We start from the raw sequence: 22,798 nt of genomic DNA, 5'->3' as shown, positions 1-22,798 counted from the left end.
CAATTCTACTACGTCACTTTTTCATATTCTGTGTCATGCATACATCATGTGCACTAAGATACTATTAAATTGATTATTAAAAGTAGTTGGAATATGATTAAGGTTTTTTTATATTAGTCCCTTGACTCTTACATATTTTAAAATTAGTCCCCCAAATCTTCTATTTTGAAATTAGTCTTGCAAATATTTAAATGTGTTGAAATTAGTTCAAAAAATCTTCATATTTTGAAATCAATTCCTCCAATATGTTAAGTGTTTTGAAATTAGTCCCAAAAATCTTTCTACCAAGTACCAACTAGAGGGAAAATCTTCAAAATATTTAGAAGATCTGGGGACTAATTTTAAAATTAAAGATTTGGGGGACTAATTTCAAAACGGCTAATTTACCGGATGGATATTATAACTCACCCTATTTTTTAATATGATATTTATTTCCACTCCAGTGTCGACATGGTATTTTAACTTGGGCTTTTTAGCAATAAGGCTATTTTTTCTCGTCGGCAGTTAAAATTCTAAGGAACTGTATTTAAAAAAAAAATTCTTTTATCATCTGATGTCTCAAAATTATTGAATCTACACACTAATTTTCCTTCAACCTCACTTAACTAAAATTTCTTCTATCTCTTTACCCAACAGATCCTCCTTCACTTTTTCTTTTACTCTCATCAATAAACCCCCCTCATTCTCGTTCAATCTCTTTAAATTCAAATCTAAATCCAAATCCAAATTATTATCAACTTGAACTAAAGTTGTTGGGATTGGATTTTGGTTTAAGTTTTAATTGGGGGAAGTTGAAGGAGAATCTTGTTAAATCTAACATCTGAGATCTAATCCATAAAACCATGATTAATTCAAAGAGAATAAACATAACAATGAGCGGAAGCAATACCTGAGTCCATATTGATTTTAGCACGGATCTGAATAGGGTTGATCTTCTAATCTGAAAGGTTTCTCTTTAATATCTCTTTAGATGAGGATTAGAGAATAGAGAACGTAACCTTTATATTAGGGACCATAACCCCTTTATATGGATTTGTAATTTTCTAATTTAGCCCCTCATAAAATTAGAATTGCAGCATGGTATCTGCACAATTAGCCTATGATTTATTTAAATACCTATTAACCCAAATTTATTGATCACTTTATGCGGGTTAACCTTAAGGATAACATTATACACTAATGTAACATATATGCCTATAATTAGATTTAATCCAACAATCTCCCCACTTGGGCACTATATGTTTCATTAAAACGTGTATAACCCTATGAGCTCAGAATTTACTATCACAAATAAGGTATTTCCGAACAATCTCGTCCATTGACAACTGGTCACATATACCAATACAATCAAATGACATAGATCAATCATGGATGTGCAGCATAAAAATTACATGCAATGTGATCAGTACATATCTATTTTCAACTGGTCCTATCTTAAACTTTAGTGAGGTCAAAACCAAACATAATAAAACAGAGTGTCTTAACTGAATACTTTATTCTGATCAGATTATACAACCAAACACAAAACACCAAAAAATCACAAACTCCTACTAAATCATGATATCCTCGAATAACCCCATACCTCTATGAGCAGTGTGCACATGAAAGACCTTGGGTGGCAATCCTTTAGTAAGAGGATTGGCTATCATGGAGTTTGTCCCAATATGCTTCATGGGTATCTGTCCACACTGTACCATTTCTTTCTCAATCAGGGACTTAATGTTAATATATTTTGACTTAGTTGAGCTCCTGTTGTTATTGGAATACATAACTACAGATTTATTATCACAAAATAACCTTAGTGGTCTTTTAACATTTTCCAAAATGTGTAGTCTCGTGACAAAATTTTGCCGCCATATTCCCTGATTTGATACCTCGTAGCAAGCTACAATTCTGCTACCATAGTGGAGGAAGCTACGAGTGTCTATTTAGTACTTTTCCATGATATAGCTCCTCCTGCTAACATATAAATGTAGCCTGGTGTAGACTTTTTGCTATCTTGGCATCCAGCAAAATCAGAATCAGAATACCCAATGACCTCCAACTGTTCTGATTTTCTATATGTGAGCATATAATCTTTTGTTTTCTGAAGATACCTCATAACCCTTTTGACTGCTATCCAATAATCCATACCAAAGTTGCTTAAGTATCTGCTTAACATCCTAACAATGTATGCAATATCCGAATGCGTGCACACCTGAGCATATATTAGACTTCCTACAGCCGAAGCATAAGGAATCTTCTATATTTCCTGAATTTCAAGATTACCTTTAGGGTACTGATTTAGACTAAACTTGTCTCCTTTAGCAACAGGAGTATCACCTGGTCTGTAATCTTACATGCCAAACCTTTTGAGTACTTTATCGATATAGTTCTTTTGTGATAATTCAGGTATACCACGAGAACGATCTCGATGTATCTGGATCCCTAATATAAAAGAGGCGTCCCCAAGATCTTTCATTTTAAAATTCTTTGCGATCTCGATGTATCTGGATCCCTAATATAAAAGAGGCGTCCCCAAGATCTTTCATTTTAAAATTCTTTGATAGAAATCTCTAATATAAAAGAGGCGTCCCCAAGATCTTTCATTTTAAAATTCTTTGATAGAAATCTCTTGGTTTCGTGTAACATGCCTATATCATTAGTGGCAAACAATATGTCATCGACATACAAAACCAAAAAATATACTTACTCCCATTGAACTTATGATAAACATAGTCCTCAACAACATTCATCTCAAAACCGAACAAGATAATTATTTGTTAAAACTTATGATACTATTGACGAGTTGCTTGAGTCTATAGATGGATTTTCTTAATTTGCAAACCCTATTATTTGGATATCCTAACACAAAATTTCCTAGTTGCATTATATAGATCATTTCATCAATGTCTCTATTGAGAAACGCAGTCTTAATATCCATCTGATGTAACTCAAGACCAAGGTGAGCAACAAGCGCCATGATAGTTGTGAAAGAGTCTTTCGATGAAACTGGAGAGAAAGTCTCTGTATAATCAATATCTTCCTTTTGAGTATAGTCTTTAGCTACAAGACATGCCTTATACCTCTCCACATTACCATTTGCATCCCGCTTGGTTTTAAATATTATTTACAACCAATTGGTTTTGCACCTTCTGATAATGAGACAAGTTCCCAAACCTTATTGTCTTGCATAGACTTGTACTCTTCATTCATGGCATCAATCTACTTTTGAGAGTTAGAATTTTTCATAGCCTGAAGGAAGTTAATTGGATCATCTTCCAACATTCTATTATTTTCTTCATGTTCTTGGAGAAATACAATATAATCATCCGGAATAGTATTTCTCCTTTCTCTCGTGGACATCCTTAATGACACTCGTTCTTGAGGTTATTGAGTTTGTTCTTCTGGAACATGGAATGTTCAACACCGTCTTCTTGAGGTTCCGGATTCACTTCTTGATCAATAACAGGTATAGGAACCTGAATATCGTCAAAAGTGACTGTATGGATTGGGTCTGAAACCAATTCCTCCTCAAAAGCAATGTTTCTAACCTTATTTCTTCCTCCAAACTCAACATCCTCAAAGAATGTTGCTGTTTCCCATCTCAAAAATATTTTTGAGTGTGGGATCATAGAACTTATAGCTCCTAGAACGTTCAAAATACCCAATAAAGTAGCTGCTAACTATTTTGGAGTCTAATTTCTTTTCATTTGGTCTATAAGGCCTTACCTCAGCTCGACATCCCCAAATATATAGGTGCTTTAAACTAGGCTTTCGACCAGTCCAAAGCTCATAAGGTGTTTTAGCAACTGTTTTACTTGATACTCTGTTCAGAATGTAAGCTGCCGTCTTAAAGTGCTTCTCCCCAGAGTAACTCTGGTAAAGAAGAATAAGCAATCATACTTCTTATCATATCCTTAAGAGACCTGTTTCGTCTTTTTGCTACACCATTCATGCTAGGTGAACCCGATATTGTGTACTGTTGTAGAAGATGAAAATTGCCTTGACTACAGTAGGACCTAAAAACTCGCCTATACACTTAACTCACCTGCACGAGCCAAGTCCACTCAAGATTTGAGTCTGCCAGATGAAGGAAACTCGCCAACACGAGTTAAGAACATGCCATCACTGAACTCGCCTGCACGTTCAGGCAATCCGCTAGGCAATTAGAAACTCGCCTGTACACTTGAATCGCCTGCACGAATCAAGCATGCTCAAGAGCTGAGCCCGCCTGCATGGCCAGGCAACCAACAAATTCGCCCGAGTACTAGGCGGCTACAATATCACGTACAGGGATGGACCTTCTCATTTCCCACGACGTAAAAGGAGGGAGCACAACACTCCAGGCCCATCAAGCAGCCGCTCACAGTAGTAGTGACCAGTCAAATCCACACAGTCGACAAACCCATCTGCATACTTGACTCATTTGATCACCAAGTGCGCCTGCATCACCAGACGATCAGAAGCTCGCCTGCATACTTGACTCGCCTGCACGAGTCAAGTTCATCCAAGCGACTGAGATTTGCCTATTCGCTCAAGCAACCAGCCAGGCGATCAACAAACCCGCCAAACTCACCAGAGTACCTGATGGCTGCGCTGTCACGTATAAGGATGAGCCTTCCCATTTCCCGCGACGTGAAGGGGAGGAGTATAGTGCTTCGAGCCCACCAAGCAGCCGCTCACAGTACAAGTGAGAGGGATGACATCTCTCAACAGTACATGGTCACATCCAATGATTCAAAGGAGTGACCATGCCGTCTCTTCTCTATTTAAGAGCCTTTTCTGGCTACAGGAAGGAGGTTCGCAGTTCATTAATTGATTCAGTCAGTTAACCGGACCATTAGCTCTCGGCTCCCAATCGAGCTAAGGACCTGCTCCTTGCATTGATCTTGCACTGTAGTATCTCCTTCTAACTTTTGGCCTTGATCGTCATTGAGCTCGGAGACTCGAACTCGACTACACGAGCTTCTACTGCATACTGAAGCTCACCTACAACCTCGATCGAATCGTCTAAGGGAAGCAAACTCGGTGTGAGAACTGAGCGAGGCGTCCTATCACTACCAAAGTCCCCACGTTAAACAAGGAGAGCATTCCCTCCGCTTCTGTTGTAATTTTGGTTCACTAGTTTGTAATAAGCTATTCTTATCAATACAAATAAAATCCCTATTTTGGAAAATCAAATTTTACACCTATAGAAGATGGCGACCACTGTAGGAGATACTGTTTCTTCAACCGAGATGGTAGTGGCGCAGTTCGACAGGGTTGCTGTCAGGATAATCATGGAGTCCTTCGTAATCGAGTTCGACCAAGCCAAGTATGAAGAATACTTGTCTTCCTCTTCCTCTAATGGCAATGCATCCCACAAATGCCACAAAGTTGTGCATAAGGCCCGACCCTAAGCGGCCGAGGCCTCCACACCTGAGGAATCTAAGCCATGGCAGGGAGTCCTACCTCCCCCAAACCAATCAAGGCCGAGCGGAAGGCCAAGGGAACATGGCAAAAGGTCGCCAGATAGGTTGCCAAACGACCCTCCCAGACCCCCACTTTGGAAGAGACAGTTGTTCGCCTGGGCGCGGACCACGGCCGTCATAGTTTGTGCAGATGCCCCTCTCTCCAGAAGGGCCCACCAGCGGCGATGACAGGCTCTCTCTCCTGACAAGAGGCCCAAGCCCTCACCTCTTATGACGGTTTGAATTACTACTCGGGCCTGAAGAATGCCAAGTGGAGGTACAATCCTCCCAATACTGATGGGTTCACCAAATCAGGCGAGCCCTCGCACTCAGGCGAGCTTCGCTCTGATCGCAACACTTCTCGTTTCGGCGAGCCTGATACTTCTAGAAAGCCTAGCTACCCATGCGAACCAACCAGGACAGGTGAACCCACTAATTTAGGTAGGCTTTGTTTCTCAGGTCATACTCCCGATTCAAGTAAACTGCCCGAATCAGGTGAGTCTGCTCGAGCAGGCGAGCAAGAGAAGAAAGGTAAACCCTGCCAGGTCCTCCTAACGAACAGACTTCACATGCGAACCATTCTTGATGAGGCGGCAGGTGAGCCCCATTAAGCCCGCCTGAATACGCGAACGGTTGAAACTCATCAAGCAACGGGAACTCGCCCGAACGCAAGAACTCGCTCGTCAAGGTGAGCTCGCCCAACTTCAACATTTAACTATTCCACCCAGTGCACTCAAAGGAGTTTATTTAAAACGCTCTCATGAAATCACATGCATGACCCCTTTGATCCTGGGGGTAGCCACCAGCGACCTGCGGGAGATCTCCGGAATCATCTAGCCCGCAAGCGCACCATCCGTGAGGCGAATCCTCAGCGTCACTGTGAAAGACTTATCCAAGCAGTACTCACCGATTGCCAGTGTGTGGGAACAGTGAGACCTTCGGTGTTTGAAAGGCTTGCTCAACAGGCTCCCAAGCCGAGATCTTCTCGTTGAAAGCATAGCCGCCAAAGGAGGCGCGCTATCGACGATTTGGAGCTCTCATCTGCTACGGGCAACATGATGGGGAAGGGTAAAACTATGCTCCCGAGTTCCCCAAACTCGAATTCTTTCCTGGGACCTAATCACCTTCTTGTTCAACACGAGCACGAAGGTATATTCTTGCACACCCGTACTTGTACGGGAGCGACCCTCCCGCTCGATTATTCACTCTTAGCATCTCCTTCGGGTGACGAAGATGAGGTTTGCTCAGCAGCAGCCACATCCCAAACCTCACACTCGATTCAAGATGAACTGGCGAGGGTGCACATGGCAGAAACCGCGGAGGATCAAACAATTGCCAAAAAGTTTAAAGAACATCAAGCCGCCATCGAGTCCATAAAGGATATCTTGGAACAACTTTTGAGCAAGAAGAAAAAAAAAGAAAAGGGCTACGCGCACTCCGTGGAAGTTGGCATGAGACAAGGAATGGGGACCCACTCCTAATCAGACGACTGATCTAGAAGATAGCATTGATCCGTATTCGGATCACTCTTCAAAGTCGTTGGCATGGACATCGCGTACTGGGGGTACTGCCCGCGATAAGAGGCTCGAAGAGTTCCAAAGCCAACTCACTGCCTTGAAGCCCCAGCAAAATATGAACAAGCTGGGGGTAGTCAGGCTATACCCTATCGAATGGGACACGATCCCCTACCCAACAAAGTTTAAGCCTATCAGCTTGGTACAGTTTGATGGCAAGGGCTCCCCCTCTTAGCACATCTACTACTTCATGTCTCAGACCGGATTCCTCACATGGAATGATGCTATCCTCACTTGGTTGTTCATCGGTACCCTCAAAGGAGTAGCATTTGAATGATACCGCAAGTTGGAACCGGGCTCTATTATATCATGGGCCGATGCGAAAAGACTCTTCTTGGCCCGCTTCTTTGATGATGACACCGAGGTGTCGATGGCCACCCTCCTCGTCGAAAAGCAAAGGAAGTCGGAGTCAGTCAATGACTTCAAGAAGAGGTTCAGGAATCGGTCAGTTCATTGTCGAGACCAAGTCTCCGAAGCCATGTTGATTGAGATGTACTGTAATAATCTTTCGATTCATATTCTGTCCAAGGTTGGCATGGTAGAAACTCAAACCTGAAAAGAACTCATTCGCCAAGGTGAATAGGTTGAGAATATGATCAAAAGCCTGGAGGCCGATGAGCCTCACCCCAAGAAGGGAGCTACGAAACCGAACGCACCCAAGAATCCTCCTCGATCAAGAGGAAAGGAGATCATGGTGGTTGACTCAGCTCCGGCACCCAAACCGGCCCAAAGGCTAAAACCTAAGCCGTTCAAGCAACGCCCTCCCAGGCAATACGACTTCAAGGAGGACCAAGTAGCAGCAACCTTCGACACTCTTCTCAAGAGCAACATGATTAAGGTACCGGAAGTCACCAAGCCTGAAGAGGTGAACAATACCAGCGACCCAAGCTACTGTGCATACCACAGATTCCTCGGTCACCATACCTCCAAATGCTATATCCTCAAAGATAAGCTCTAGGCCCTCTGCGATGCAGGGATCCTGAAAAAGGAGAAAGTGCAAAAGAAGGTGACAACGAACACGATCACCTTGAGTTTCGGAACAGACCTCCCGAAAGTTCAGGCACCGGTGGGATTGGTTCCTATCCATAAAGCGGTGCTAAAGATTACTAACGATGATCCGCACAATCAACCAGGAAAAGGCTTAGTATCACAGATCTTGTCATCAGGGCAGGTGATGTGGGTCTACCCATACCTCCTCAGTGATGAGCAATGGGTTTCAAAGTCTTCAAGGAAGACCAAAGGTAAGCCCTGCAATGCCATCTCCACTATCCCAGATGGAGACAAAGCAGGGGTAACAGCCCTCACCGACTCTGACGAAGAGGCTGCCACTTTGGCCACTAGAGTGGGAAGGGAATTCACCAAGAACTACCCTTCAAGGACAGAGGACCCGACAAGTCCCTCCACGAGGCCATATGCACTAGCCCGTCCAAATCCCGAGGGGCCAAGCTCAAGTAGTCAACCCTTTCGATTCAACGTGCTCGCACAAAATCACCATGTATGAACTCATGCGGTTGTCCAGATCTACTCAGGAAGCTCTACAAGAGGCACTAGCCGACTCAGAAGCTTTTGCCATGCACTTCTCACCCACGAGGGAGGAAGACACGGGAAAGAAATGTTTACAATGCTGTCAGGCCACCGAACAGCGGGTCCCCTGCATTACGTTCACCCCTGAGGACATGCTGATCAAAAGCACATCCTATGATCGACCCTTGTACTTCACAGGGTACATTAGCTCCTCCAAGGTGGATCAGATTCAAGTCGACCTAGGATCCGCACTGAACATTGTCCCCTTGAAGCTTATCAAGTACTTAGGGGTACCTCAGAGGCGTTTATTCGTGACGACCGCAACCATCTTTGGATTTAATGCCATTGGGACCCGGCCGCTCGATAAGACCCGTCTTAAATGCCGTATAGGTGACATGAAGACAGAAGTGACCTGTTACGTCATCGACGCCAAGCCTTCCTACAATGTGCTATTAGGACGGTCGTGGATCCACAACAACCACATAGTCCCCTCCATGTTACATCAATGCCTAAAGTATGTGGACGACTACGATCGGGTGAAAACAATGGTTGTCGACAAACAACCCTTCAAGTGAGTCGAGAACTACTTCATGGATTCCCTGCTCTACCAAGACCTCGACGAACCACCGATCGAGGAACCCGGGAGCGGCAGTGAAGTAGATAGCGAACCTGAATACGGCGATAGCCTTATCTTGAATGATTTTTGAATCGACTGTAATCGGCTACGAAAGCCATGATGTAACCGATGCAGATCAGGCGGACGAGATTATCTTGAATGAGAAGTTCAACTTTGTTTACTTGTCATCTTATCCAAAATCTAATGATGACAGGCCCGATGATTCAATTTCGGGGTTGTACAATGACTCTTCCTTACACTTGTCTGTGTGCTCATCGTATGTTACAAGAAGACAAAAGATTGAGTCATCACAGGCTATGTTTGTCGTGCCAGCCTAGGATAATTATCAGAAGGATATTATCTTCGGGAGAATCGATCATCCCTTGCACACGTTGTAGGACGAATCCGAAGAAGAGGATCCCGCACCCCAGTTTTTGCAATATAGTCAAACGACAAAGTGCATGATGAGGGACATGGGCTATGACTTCACTCGTCAAGAGGGTCTGAACTACAGCAAAGGACGGAATATGGTCATCTGATCCACCTACGTGCCTAAAGGAAGGCCCTCAAACTACTTCAGCAAGACTCGAAGAGGTTTGGGTTATACTTCCTCCTCGTCAGAGTTGTTCTATAACTTCGGTGAGGACTCTGATGATGCCCGTTCGGATGATCAATCATCAGCATCCTTGACATGGGACTCAGACGTTAGTATGAGAGACTTGTTCGAGGACCTCACAGTCAATATGACTATAATTGATCCCGCCGAAGCAGCAGAGGACGAGCAGGTCACGCTTATGATGAAGTATAGGACCACCATATCAATGCTCAATGAAAGAGTTGCTTTGAGCAGCGCGAACAGCCCACTGAGGATGAGATCCTCTAGATAAACATGGGCAACGAGGCCAACCCCAAACCCATATTTATCAACGGTAGCTTACCTCCTCAAGAAAAGGAAGACCTCATATCCCTCATACGGGAATATATTGATGTCTTCATATGGAATTATGAGGACATGCCCGATCTTGATCCTCAGATCGCCATGCATCGCCTCAATATTGGCTCGGGCGCCAAACCTGTCAAACAGCAGCAAAGACGGTTTCATCCACAAATCATGGAGGCAATCGAAGCTAAAGTGAAGAAGCTGATCGAGTCCGGCTTCATCAGAGAGGAACAACACCCCGACTGAGTAGCTAACATCGTTCCGGTCCTGAAGAAGAATGGCAAGATCCGCATCTGCATCGACTTCAGAGACCTCAACGCAGCCTGTCCAAAGGATGAGTTTCCTCTACCCATCACAGATGTCATCATTGATAACACGTGTGAGTTTGAGAGAATATCCTTTATGAACGGATTCTAAGGGTATAATCAAATTAAGATGCACCCTGTTGATGCGAAACACACCTCATTCAGAACTCCGATGGGGGTATACTGCTACACGATCATGCCTTTCGAACTCAAAAATTCCGGCGCGACCTATCAACGGGCCATGAGCATGATTTTTCGAGACTATCTACGAAAGACAGTCGAATGCTATATGGACGATCTGGTCATGAAAAGTCGTAGCAAGGACACCCACCTCTAAGACCTGAGAGTGATGTTTGAACTCATGCGATCTCATCAACTCAAGATGAATCACACAAAATCATTCTTAGGAATGTCTAGCGGAAAATTCATTGGATTCGTCATCACAACAAAGGGAATTCGCATCGATCCCGATAAGGTACGAGCTATCCAAGAGCTTCAGCCGCCACAGAATCTCAAAGAATTAAGGGGTCTCCAGGGACGCTTGGCTTATATCTGAATGTTCATATCAAATCTTTTGGGCAAATGCCAACCCTTCTCCAAATTAATAAAAAAAGGAGTCTCTTTTGTATGGGGACGAGCCTTGCCAATGAGCATTCGAGGAGATCAAAGCTTATCTCTCGAACCCACCTGTTTTGGCGACTCCGGTCTCAGGGAAACCATTCATGATCTATGTGCGGGCCATGGAGCATTCCCTTGGTGATATCTTGGTACAAAATGACGATGCCAGCTATGAGCAAGGTATCTATTACCTGAGTAGGACCCTACAAGGTGCCGAGTGATGGTACCCTATGGTCGAAAAGGAATGCCTAGCTTTGGTATTCACTATCCAAAAGATACGACACTACCTGGTTGGCCAAACCATCAATGTTATCTCTCAGATGAACCTTATCCGATTCTTCATGACACAACCCGGAGCCTTAGACTAGCGTCTGGCCAGGTGGGCGCTCCTGTTGTCTCAGTACGACATCCACTTCATGCCGCAGAAATCGGTCAAAGGGCATGCCATCTGTGATCTCATGGACAGCCACCCACTAGGAATAAAGACTGACTTGTTTGAAGACTTGCTAGATGAGCCCCCCCGAAGTCAACACAACCTCTCAAACGAAGGTTTGGCAGATGTTCTTCGACGGTGCATCTCGCATCAGCACAAGCGGGTCTATCATTGCGGGAGTGGGGGTGGTCTTCACTTCTCCACACAACCACGTATTACCCTGAGTCTTTTCTTTGACCGAGTCATGTACCAACAATGTGGCTGAGTAGAATGCGCTGCTCATTGGACTTGAACTGGCTAAAGAATTAGAGATAAAGCATCTCGAGGCCTAAGGTGACTCTCAGCTCATCGTCAAATAGATGACAGGGGAATACGAGGTTAGAAATGACGATCTGATCTCGCTTCATAAAGTAGCTATCAAGCTAGATGAGTCATTCGAAAACTTCTGCATTGAGCATGTGCTTTGTTCTAAGAATACACATGCAGACGCCCTCGCGTCATTAGCAGCTAACCTGGCCTAACCGCTAGGGATGAACCAGTGTGTCACGGTTGTGAGCCGATAACTCTTTCGACCAGAAGATGCTCTGGAAGCGAACGCTACTCACCAGGTTTCGGATCAACTCGACCCGAAAGACTGGCATTTACCGATCATCGACTACATTTTACACGGTATACTGCCCGAAGACGCTAGAGAGCGGGAGTCTGTTCGTCGATACGCCTCAAGGTTCTACTACGACTCAACCACAAAGGCATTATATCGTAGGTTGTATGATGACATGCTGCTTCGATGTCTCTTGAAGACGGAAGTGCAGGAAGCTCTGTGCGAAGCCCATGGCGGTACTTGCGGGGCTCACCAACTCGGACCTAAGCTCTGGGATCGTCTGCGAAGGATGGGCTACTATTGGCCCGGAATGATCAGCGATGCAGTTGCTTACGCCAAATGTTGCCACACGTGTCAAATCAACGCTAATTATATGCACCGACCACCCGAAGACTTGCATCCGACAATAGCTTCATGACCGTTAAAAGCATGGGGGATGGATGTCGTCAGACCGATATCTCCGCCATCGGCAAGAGGCCATCGCTTAATCCTTACAATCACCGACTACTTCTCCAAATAGGCCGAAGTCATTCCCTTAAGAGAAGTCAAAACCAATGATGTGATTAGATTCATCAAACATCATGTCATATACCGATACGACGTTCCCAGATGTATCATTCATGACAACGGCACACAATTCATTAGTCATGCATTCGCTCGGTTCTGTGACAAGTTCAGGATACAGAACCTTTCCTCTACAGCCTATAATCCCTCGACAAACTGTTTAGCCGAAGTTTTCAATAAAACGATCGTTAAGATCTTGACTAAGCTGACCTCCAATAGCAAGCGCGATTAGAACGAGAAGCTTGGCGAAAGTTTATGGGCGTATCCCACAATGGTTCACACACCAACCGGAACCATGCCTTACTCATTGGTATATGGCTACGAGGACGTATTACCTTTAGAAATTCAGATTTTGTCCCTCCGCGTCGCCCTCGCGATAGGGATGACGACTGATGAAAATTACCTTGACTATAGTAGGACCTAAAAACTCGCCTGTACACTTGACTCGCCTGCACGAGCCAAGTCCACTCAAGATTTGAGTCTGTTAGATGAAGAAAACTCGCTAGCACGAGTCAAGAACACGCCATCGCTGAACTTGCCTGCACGTTCAGGCAATCCGCTAAGCGATCAGAAACTCACCTGCACACTTGATTCGCTTGCACGAATCAAGCCTGCTCAAGAGCTGAGCCTGCCTGCATGGCCAGGTGACCAACAAATTCGCCCGAGTACTAGGAGGCTACAATATCACGTACAGGGATGGGCCTTTCCATTTCCCACAACGTGAAAGGAGGGAGCACAGTACTCCAGGCCCATCAAGTAGTCACTCACAGTACGAGTGACCAGTCAAATCCATGTAGTCGACAAACCCGTCTGCATACTTGACTCATTTGATCACCAAGTGCGCCTGCATCACCAAATGATCAGAAGCTCGCCTGCATACTTGACTCACCTGCACGAGTCAAGTTCATCCAAGTGACTGAGATTTGCCTATTCACTCAAGCAACCAGCCGGGTGATCAACAAACCTGCCAAACTCGTCAGAGTACCTAGCAGCTGCGCTGTCACATACAGGGATGAGCCTTCCCATTTCTCGCGATGTGAAGGGGAGGAGTACAGTGCTCCGAGCCCATCAAGCAGCCGCTCACAGTACAAGTGAGAGGCATGACATCTCTCAACAGTACATGATCACATCCCATGATTCAAGAGAGTGACCATACCGTCTCTCCTCTATTTAAGAGCCTCTCTTGGCTACAGGAATGATGTTCGCAGTTCATTGATTGATTCAATTAGTTAACCAGACCATTATCTCTCGACTCCCGATCGAGCTAAGGATCTGCTCCTTGGATTGATCTTGTACTGTATCATCTCCTTCTAGATTTCGGCCTTGATCGCCATTGAGCTCGAAGACTTGGACTCGACCAACACGAGCTTCTACTGCATACCGAAGCTCACCTGCAACCTCGATCAAATCGTCTAAGGGAAGCAAACTAGGTGTGAGAACTGATCGAGGCGTCCTATCGCTACCAAAGTCCCCACGTTAAACAAGGAGGGCCTTCCCTTCGCTTCTGTTGTAATTTTGGTTCACTAGTTTGTTATAAACTATTTTTATCAATACAAACGAAATCTCTGTTTCGGGAAATCAAAATTTATACCTACAACTATGGGACGATACCGTATTCCTCTAGGTATCTAGCAAATAGCCCTGAATATTATTTATCTGAACCATCATATCTGCCGTAGTACTCACCACCACGATCATATCTAACGGTTTTAATCCTTTTGTTGAGTTGATTCTCAACTTCAGCTTTAAAAGCTTTGAACATGTTCAGAGACTCATATTTCTCATGAATGAGATATAGGTACCCATAACGTGAGTAATCGTCTATGAATGATATAAAATATTATTAACCATTCTAAGATGTCGTAGAGAATGGCTCATAAATATCCGTATGTATTAATTCTAAGACATTCGAAGATCTATTGTCACCTAATCTCTTAACTTTAGTCCGTTTTACTTTGATACATTCAACACAAATGTCAAAATTTGAAAAATCAAGAGAATCCAAAATGCCATCAGACACAAGACGCTCAACTCTACCTTTTGAGATATGACCCAAACGTTTATGCCATAATGTCGCCGAATTTTCCTTATTTAATTTATGCTTAGTACCACGTGATTCCACATGCAAGGATTCATTATAAGAAGCAATTGTATCAAGCAAATATAGGTTGTCATAAGTACTCAAGTAACCAGTTCCTACAACAATTGAATTAAAAGATAAACTGAATTGATTATTTCCAAATGAACAAGAATAACCTGATTTGTCCAACACAGAAATTGAAATCAAATTCCGTCTAAAAGACGGTACTACGAAAGTATCTTTTAAATCCAAATATGAACCAGTTCCTAACAGTAACCTAAAGTGCCCAATTGTTTCCACATTTACCGATTAACCATCGCCCACAAAGATGTATCTTTCACCATCACTTGGCTTTCGGCAGCTCAGGCAGCCCTGCATAGAAACACTTATGTGAGTAGTAGCACCAGAGTCTAACCACCAAGTGTTTCTAAGTACTGAAGCTAAATTAACCTCAGAACAGACCAGAGTAAGAAACATACCATTCTTAGCACGCCAGACGTGATATTTGGCATAATCCTTCTTTACGTGTCTAGACTTGTTGCAAAAGAAACAACATTGATCATCCTTATGTTGTTTCTTCTGAACAGGACCCTTAGCAGCTTCATTTTTATTCTTTCTTTTCTTACCCTTATCCTTAGAGGCATAAGCCAAATGAGCACTCTCTAATTTATCTTGCTTTAGCATGTCTTCTTCTTGCACACAGTACGAAATGAGCTCATTAAGAGTTCATTTCTCCTTTTGGCAATTATAACTAACCTTAAACTGATTAAATTGTGCAGGAAGAGACAACAAAACCAGATGCACCAGTAACTCATCACAAAGATGAGTTTGAGTGCCTTGAGTTTTGAAGCAATATGAGATATTTCCATAATGTACTCACTGATATTTCCTTTGCCCTTATACTTTATCGAAATTAAGCGAGCTAAAAGCGTGCTTATTTCTACCTTACTGTTTTTTACAAAACGTTTCTCAATTTCAGCAAGAAAATCTTTAGCCTTAGTAATCTCTTCGGATTCTATGCCCTTAAAGGCTTCCGGAACGCCACGTTTAATGATCATGAGACTCATGCGATTTGAACACTCCCATTTCTCATACTCTTTCTTTACATCAAAAGTGCTATCCGCATTGAGAGGTTGGGGTTATTCAGTTCTTAATGCAAAATCTAGATCCATACAATCAAGAACTATTAATATGTTCTCTTTTCAAATCTTAAAATTAGTCCCATTGAGCATGAGAATTGAGTTAATGTTAGCAGAAATTATTACAGCAGATACATTAGCCGAAATAAACAAAAGATACTCACATTATTAACCATAATTAGTAATCAATAAAATTCAAATAATGACAAATCCTATCTCAAGATATCTGGCACAATGTTAATATCAAGTTTTTGGATAGTAATATTAATTTGTAAGTGATACCTTGTTGCAATGATCAAACACTGACAATAACTCATGTCAAATAATGAAACTATCTTTGGATCGATTCATTATCCATATGTAAACCTTATAACTGTCATGTGTTTATCATCGCAGATGCGTATGCAATCTAAATAAATATTAACCTTTCTTTAGGCCGATTAAATATTTACACGAAGGCATACACACAACCATCTAACATCCCTCATGAACAATCTACACAAGAGAGGTTACTTTGGCAACTTTATGTTTCAATTAATCGTTTAGAATGAAAGACAACTTTAATTCCTTAGTGTCATATTATCTGAATTAAATAATTGATTAACTACCAAATTCAATTTAAATTAAACAATTTTTAATTCAAATTGACTAAATTTCTAAAAACTTAATTAGGGCCTCATGACTTAATTAATTAAATAAAGTATACAAGAATGGGCCCATAACTTATTAAGGCCTACAAATAAAGTTTTAATTGATGAATTCAATTAAGCCATGCTTGAATTAATTGTAAGCCCATTGAGAAATTCACGTCCATGCTCACACACTAGCCTGTAGCTTAAGGATTAAACTCAAGTGGGCTTGGACTGAACCAATTAAGAGAAAAGGAGCCCACAACTTAGGAATTAAACTTAAGTGTATAGGCTTGTGCCCTAACTCACACAAAAGCAGTAGCCCTCTTCTTTCACCCGACGGGAAAAAAAGGCGTCAGAGAAGAACACGATGTTCATTTGAAAACAAACACAAAGTTCGTTTGAATTGAGCACGAGTCTCACCTGGGAACGAACGCGGGGTTCGTTTGAGAACGAACGCAAGATTCGTTTGAACTGAGCACGGGGCTCGCCTGAGAATGAACGCGGGGTTCAACTTGAGAACGAACGCGGGGTTCGTTTGGATCGAGTACGAGGCTCGCCTGAAATTGAGGTAACCTCCTCTATTTGCCCTAATTTTCCGCATGTTTTCACGCACGATTTCCTGCACGAACACCCCTTTAGGGTTTCGTTTTGAACCGTCGCCGCCGCCGCTGTCTCTAATTGACAGCGAGGCCGCCAGTAGAACATTGCCGGCGACGAGCGTGGCGATCGACGACTGACTTTATAAATTGAACTCTTGCTTTCGATTTTGATTATAATTTAGATCCAAACAACCGAAAGAAAAATCAAGCCAAAAGATAAACTTTGCTTAATCCATCCGAACAACAAATAAAAAAACAACAAAGTCGTTTAAATTTTTTTTTTGGAAGCAACAGTTCATGTTTGCACAATATCTAAACGTGTACAGATCTTAATAAAACTGAATTAAGATCAAAAAACCACAATCTTCATCTTAGATCCCTAAGATTAATCACGGTGGCTCTGATACCACTTGTTAAATCTAACATATGAGATCTAATCCATAAAACCATGATTAATTCAAAGAGAATAAACACAACAATGGGCGGAAGCAATACCTGAATCCATATTGATTTTAGCACGGATCTGAATATGGTTGATCTTCTAATCTGAAAGATTTCTCTTTAATATCTTTTTAGATGGGGATTAGAGAATAGAGAACGTAACCTTTAGATTATGGACCATAACTCATTTATATAGATTTACAATTTTCTAATTTAGCCCCTCATAAAATTAGATTTACAGTTCGGTATCTACACAATTAGCCCATGATTTATTTAAATACCCATTAACCTAAATTTATTGATCACTTTATGCGGGTTAACATTAAGAATAGCATTATACACTAATGTAATATATATACCCACAATTAGATTTAATCCAACATGTGGGCCCTCCGTTGATGAGAGAAAACGAAAGAGTGAATTACGATCATATTGAGTAGATGGATGAAAGAATTTTGAGTTGAGGGAGGATGAAGAAGAAAGATGATGTAGATTTAATGATTTTGACATGTGGAGATTAGAATAAATGTTCCAAAAAAGATACAGTTCCTCGGAATTCTCACCACTAGTGAGAAAAAAACCCTTAACGCTAAAAAAAACCACGTTAAAATACCATATTGACACCAAAACAGAAATAAATACATTATTAGAAAATATGATCAAATAAGAATACCAATATGATAATTTAGCCATTTCAGAACATTTAAATATTTGGTGGAATACTTTTAAAATATGAATATGTGGGGGACTAATTTAAAAATATGAAAGATATTTTTTTAACGAAAAAAAAATATTATAATTAATGAAGCAAATAAGATGTCGGGTTCCGGGTCGGGTTAAGCTAATAACACATGTTAAAGCCTGAGAAGAACCCGCTTTAGTGCTTCGCGCTGTTTCCTTTGAAAATTTTCAAACGACTTGTGCTGTGATTTCAAGTGACAGGTTTACTTCCTTTCTTCTCTTAATCCATTATTTGTTTAATTAGCTTCATTTCTCTGAGATTACCCGTGTTATCTGCATTTTTGAGTACTTTCTTTTTTCAATGGGTTGGATTTTAAGGAATTTTCTTTTCCCTAAGCAAAGCTTAATGGATGCAAAACTGGAATTGAATTGAATTGACAAGAACCCATTTGAGTTCTTTCCTTTAGTTTTCTTTGAATTGATACAGTTCTTTTTTCTTCAGATGGGTAGCTTGGTTTATAGAGAGAATCTACCTTCATTCATTCAAGGTGTTTGTGCAAATGTCATAAAGGGAAACAGGACCAATCTACTAAGTACCCAAATTGCTCATTGCTTAACAAATTCAGCTGTGAATCAAATTGTAATAGAACTCTCAAAAGACACTGATCTTTCATGGGCTTTCTTCAAATGGATTCAATCTCTTCCTCATTACCACCACTCCCTTCAGTGCTCTTGGACGATGGTTCATCTCCTCACCAGGGATAGAAAGTTCAAAACTGCTAGAGAATTGCTGGAGAAATTTGCGTCCAATGATTTTTCTTTGTCACCCGTGATGTTAACTTCATTGCTAGATTCCCACAATGACCCGGTTTCAACTACCCACGTACTGAGTTGGCTTGTATTTATGTACTCTCGGTCGAACTCTACTAATTTTGCAATTCAAACATTTGAAAAAATGAAGTTTAATAGACTTAAGCCTGACCCACATGCTTGCAGCGCTCTATTGAGTGCATTGGCTAAGGATAGGCTTACAGCCACGGCATGGAGAGTTTACGATGAAATGCGAAAAATGGGGGTTTTCGCAAATACCCACATTTTTAATGTCATGTTACATGTTTGTTACAAGTCCGGTGATGTTGAAAAGGCTCATAAGTTAATTGGTGAAATGGAGTTAAAGGGCGTGCTTCCTGATTTATTCTCTTATAATACACTTATCTCATTGTATAGTAAGAAGAGCATGCATTATGAAGCTTTGGGTGTTCAAGACAGAATGAAGAGAGAAGGGATCGAGCCTGATATTATAACATATAATTCTCTCATTCATGGGTTTTGTAGAGAAGGTAGAATAAGAGAGGCATTGAGGCTTTTTAGAGAAATTAAAGGTGTAGAGCCTAACAAAGTGACTTACACCACTCTAATTGATGGGTATTGTAGAGTAAATGAACTCGATGAAGCACTTAGACTAAAAGAAGAAATGGAGGCTAAAGGATTGTATCCAGGGGTTGAAACTTTTAATTCAATTATTCGAAAATTGTGTGAAGAAGGGAAAATGAAAGCCGCTAATGATCTCTTGAATGAGATGGATGAGAGGAAGATTGAGCCAGATAATATCACTTGCAATACCTTGATTAATGCTTATTGTAAGAAGGGGAATATGAACTTTGCTTGGAATCTCAGGAATAAAATGTTGGAATCAGGATTGAAGCTTGATCAATTCACATACAAGGCTCTAATTCATGGATTTTGCAAGGTACTGGAGTTGGATGAGGCTAAGAAAGTGCTCTTTGATATGCTGAGTGCAGGTATGGCTGTCCCTTTGATTATTTATTCACTGTAGGTGAACTTTGAGTATTGCCTACGGTCATACTGCATGTTTTTTTTTTTTTTTGCTTTTTTTGGCTTGACGAGGCAACTTCCCCATGATCCTATGGGTATCAAATCCCTGGGCGTGGCTAAGGGGCAGCCCCCGACGCACGGCCTCGGGTATTCCAGGAAAATAATTTCCTATGGTGCTCCCCAAGAGAATCAAACCAGAGACTTTGATCATACTGCATCGTTATTTGCACTTAAATGCCTCAAAGGCCCAAAGCTTACTCCATTTTTAAGTTTGATACCCCAAGTTCTTTTATGCCCAAATATACCTCAAAGGTTACCATGTTTTTAGCTTTGATATCCCGAAGGTTTTTTGCCAAAAAAGTATCCCCCGAGTTCAAATTTTATCTTGGATACGTCAAAGTTTTTATTTGCCCAAAAAAAACCCATGTTTACCCTATTTTAAATTTTGATACCCCAAAGTTTTTTGCTCGAAAAATACCACAAAGTTCGATAAAACTTGACATTGGTAGCCCAAACTTTAAGAAAAATTTAACTCTAGATTTTGCAGCTTCATGCGGACAATGGCTCTGGATACCTTCCATTAATTTATTGATTGAATGCAGGATATTCCCCAAATTATTGTACCTACTCATGGCTTGTGGATGGTTATTGCAATCAGAATAATGAAGATGCGGTAGCAAGCATCCCGGATGAGCTCTCAAAAAGAGGCTTTTATGTCGACAAATCAATTTACAGGGCATTGATCCGAAGACTTTGCAAGCTAGGATTGATCGACTCTGCACAAAAAATATTTCTAAATATGCAAGGAAAGGGATTTTCTGGTGATTGTCTTTTATACACTAGTCTAGCATATGGTTACTTAAGTGCAGGAAAGCCAATTGCTGCTTCTGAGATGTTAAATGAAATGGTTAAGAAGAATCTAGTGATAACTGCTAAAATATATAAATGTCTTAGTGATTCTTATAGAAATGAAAATGGCATATTGGATATGCTTTGGCATCATGCAACTGACAAAGGTTTGATTGCAAAGAATGTTTACAAGTTGATGCAACAGGATGGTACAAATTTCTAAGTCGCAAGGGGATCTTCTGGATTTTATCTCATACTGGAAATCTTTAGAAGCCACAATTGTCACTGTGTTTTGGAGTGTCTTGGCTTACACTGTAAATGGATTGGTGAAACAATCAAATCAACAAGGTTAAGGCAATTTCCTTCGGTCTAAAATTTGCCTCACCGACACCTTTTACTTGACTAAGGTGAAAGCATCACGGTCCATACGAAAGTGTTGGCAAACATAAGGTTCTAGAACTTCAAAATCATTCATTTTGCTTCTTTATCATGGCTAAGAAATTTTTCCAAGCAAGGGTTGAGATCTTAACACCATCTACTGATCAGAATATTTTTGCAGCATCGGTACGTACAACATATTGGTTGATTGTATGATTGACTATATCTCCCGGAAATTGCCTTATGTAGGATGCATCAAACTCAACTCTGATGGGTTACCCGTTCCACTAAGTATTGTTTGGGACAGCGACTTTATTAATAAGTAAATCATGTTGAATTGGTTACTGAGTTCTGATAACCAATTTGGTCGTCTCTTGGAAAGATGCAAGTAAATTATGCAGCAGATGAAGCTGATATGCCCTCAATTATTTGTACTTGCTGATATACTGTCGGTTATCTGTACTTCTCCAACTTGGCTTTCTTATGGTAACTGTCATGAAGGGGCCTTCTTCAGTTTCTAATTTGAGATAGCAAATGATCAAAGTGTTTCCATTTAGACGGGTACTTTCTTGGATTGAGGGTTATTGTTAAACTAGTTGGTTGCTGTGGTGATGATGAAGCTGGTCATGGTAGCAGGACTGACCTATATTCATTTCCTCAAGATATGTAAAGATTAAAGCGGTTGCCATTTCCAGAGGACCTTTCTTCAAGAAAGTCCTTTCGAGTTCGTGTCTTCGCTTCATCAGGTGATTTGGTATCCTAACTTTACTCTGTTCTGCGAAGGAGCTGGTGGTACAAGAAATGCAATGCAAGCTGAACAGGTTCCACTATGGACAGATCGCTGTCATTTGGTTTGCAGAACAAATTCAACTTGTGTTTTCTTTCATGCCAGCATCAAGAGCTCATCTATTTTATTAGTGCTAATTTTTCCACTTTTACGGTGAAATTCTGTACAGAGTTCGTCTCTATCTTAGCAGAATCTTTCATTGAGAACAGTGAGAAAGTCTATTTTTCCGTTGGAATTTCAGGAAACACTTAGGGGCTGTTTGTTTTGAGTTTTTTGCCTCGGGGAGGGGGTGGAAAGCTGCCATTATGGCAGCTTTCTCCCCAAAACGCCTCTTTAATAGGCGTTTTGGGGAGAAAGCTGCCATAATGGCAGCTTTCCACCCCCTCCCCGAGGCAAAATACTCAAAACAAACAGCCCCTTATGAATTATGTTACGACAGCATCGTTAAATTACTTATTTACTGTTCAAACAAAGAAGGTAGTGGTAAAGCTGCGGTACGCAGGTAATGAACAGTACTTGTGTGAAATTTTTATTCAGAATATTTGAGAATGGGCATTTCTGTTTTTTTTTTTTTGATTAAATATATCTTTGAGATCTCATACTCTTAAGCATTCTTCATCTTTGCATGAGCAAGATACCTGGTTTCTTCTGGTTTCATATCGGCAACTGTCATTGTACATTCAGCCAGGATATTTGTTATGTATACGTTTGGGGGCCAAAAAGGCCCCCCCCCTCCTATACAACTAAGTGGTAGGAGCTATTTGAGCTA

General features: G+C 41.5%; 1 protein-coding gene across 1 annotated transcript; it reads left to right on the top strand.

Moving 5' to 3' along the window:
* LOC109850924 (pentatricopeptide repeat-containing protein At5g38730) lies at positions 18,367–22,276 on the top strand. Its single transcript, XM_020421008.1, has 3 exons — positions 18,367–18,440; positions 18,682–19,981; positions 20,618–22,276. The coding sequence occupies exons 2-3, from the start codon at positions 18,682–18,684 to the stop codon at positions 21,085–21,087; spliced, it is 1,770 nt and encodes a 589-aa protein (XP_020276597.1). The 5' UTR covers positions 18,367–18,440; the 3' UTR covers positions 21,088–22,276.

The sequence above is a fragment of the Asparagus officinalis genome, chromosome 7, assembly GCF_001876935.1.
Source record: "Asparagus officinalis chromosome 7, Aspof.V1, whole genome shotgun sequence".
Lineage (NCBI taxonomy): Eukaryota > Viridiplantae > Streptophyta > Magnoliopsida > Asparagales > Asparagaceae > Asparagus > Asparagus officinalis.
The sequence above is the reverse complement of the archived record's forward strand: the minus strand, read 5'-3'. Positions and strand labels throughout refer to the sequence as shown.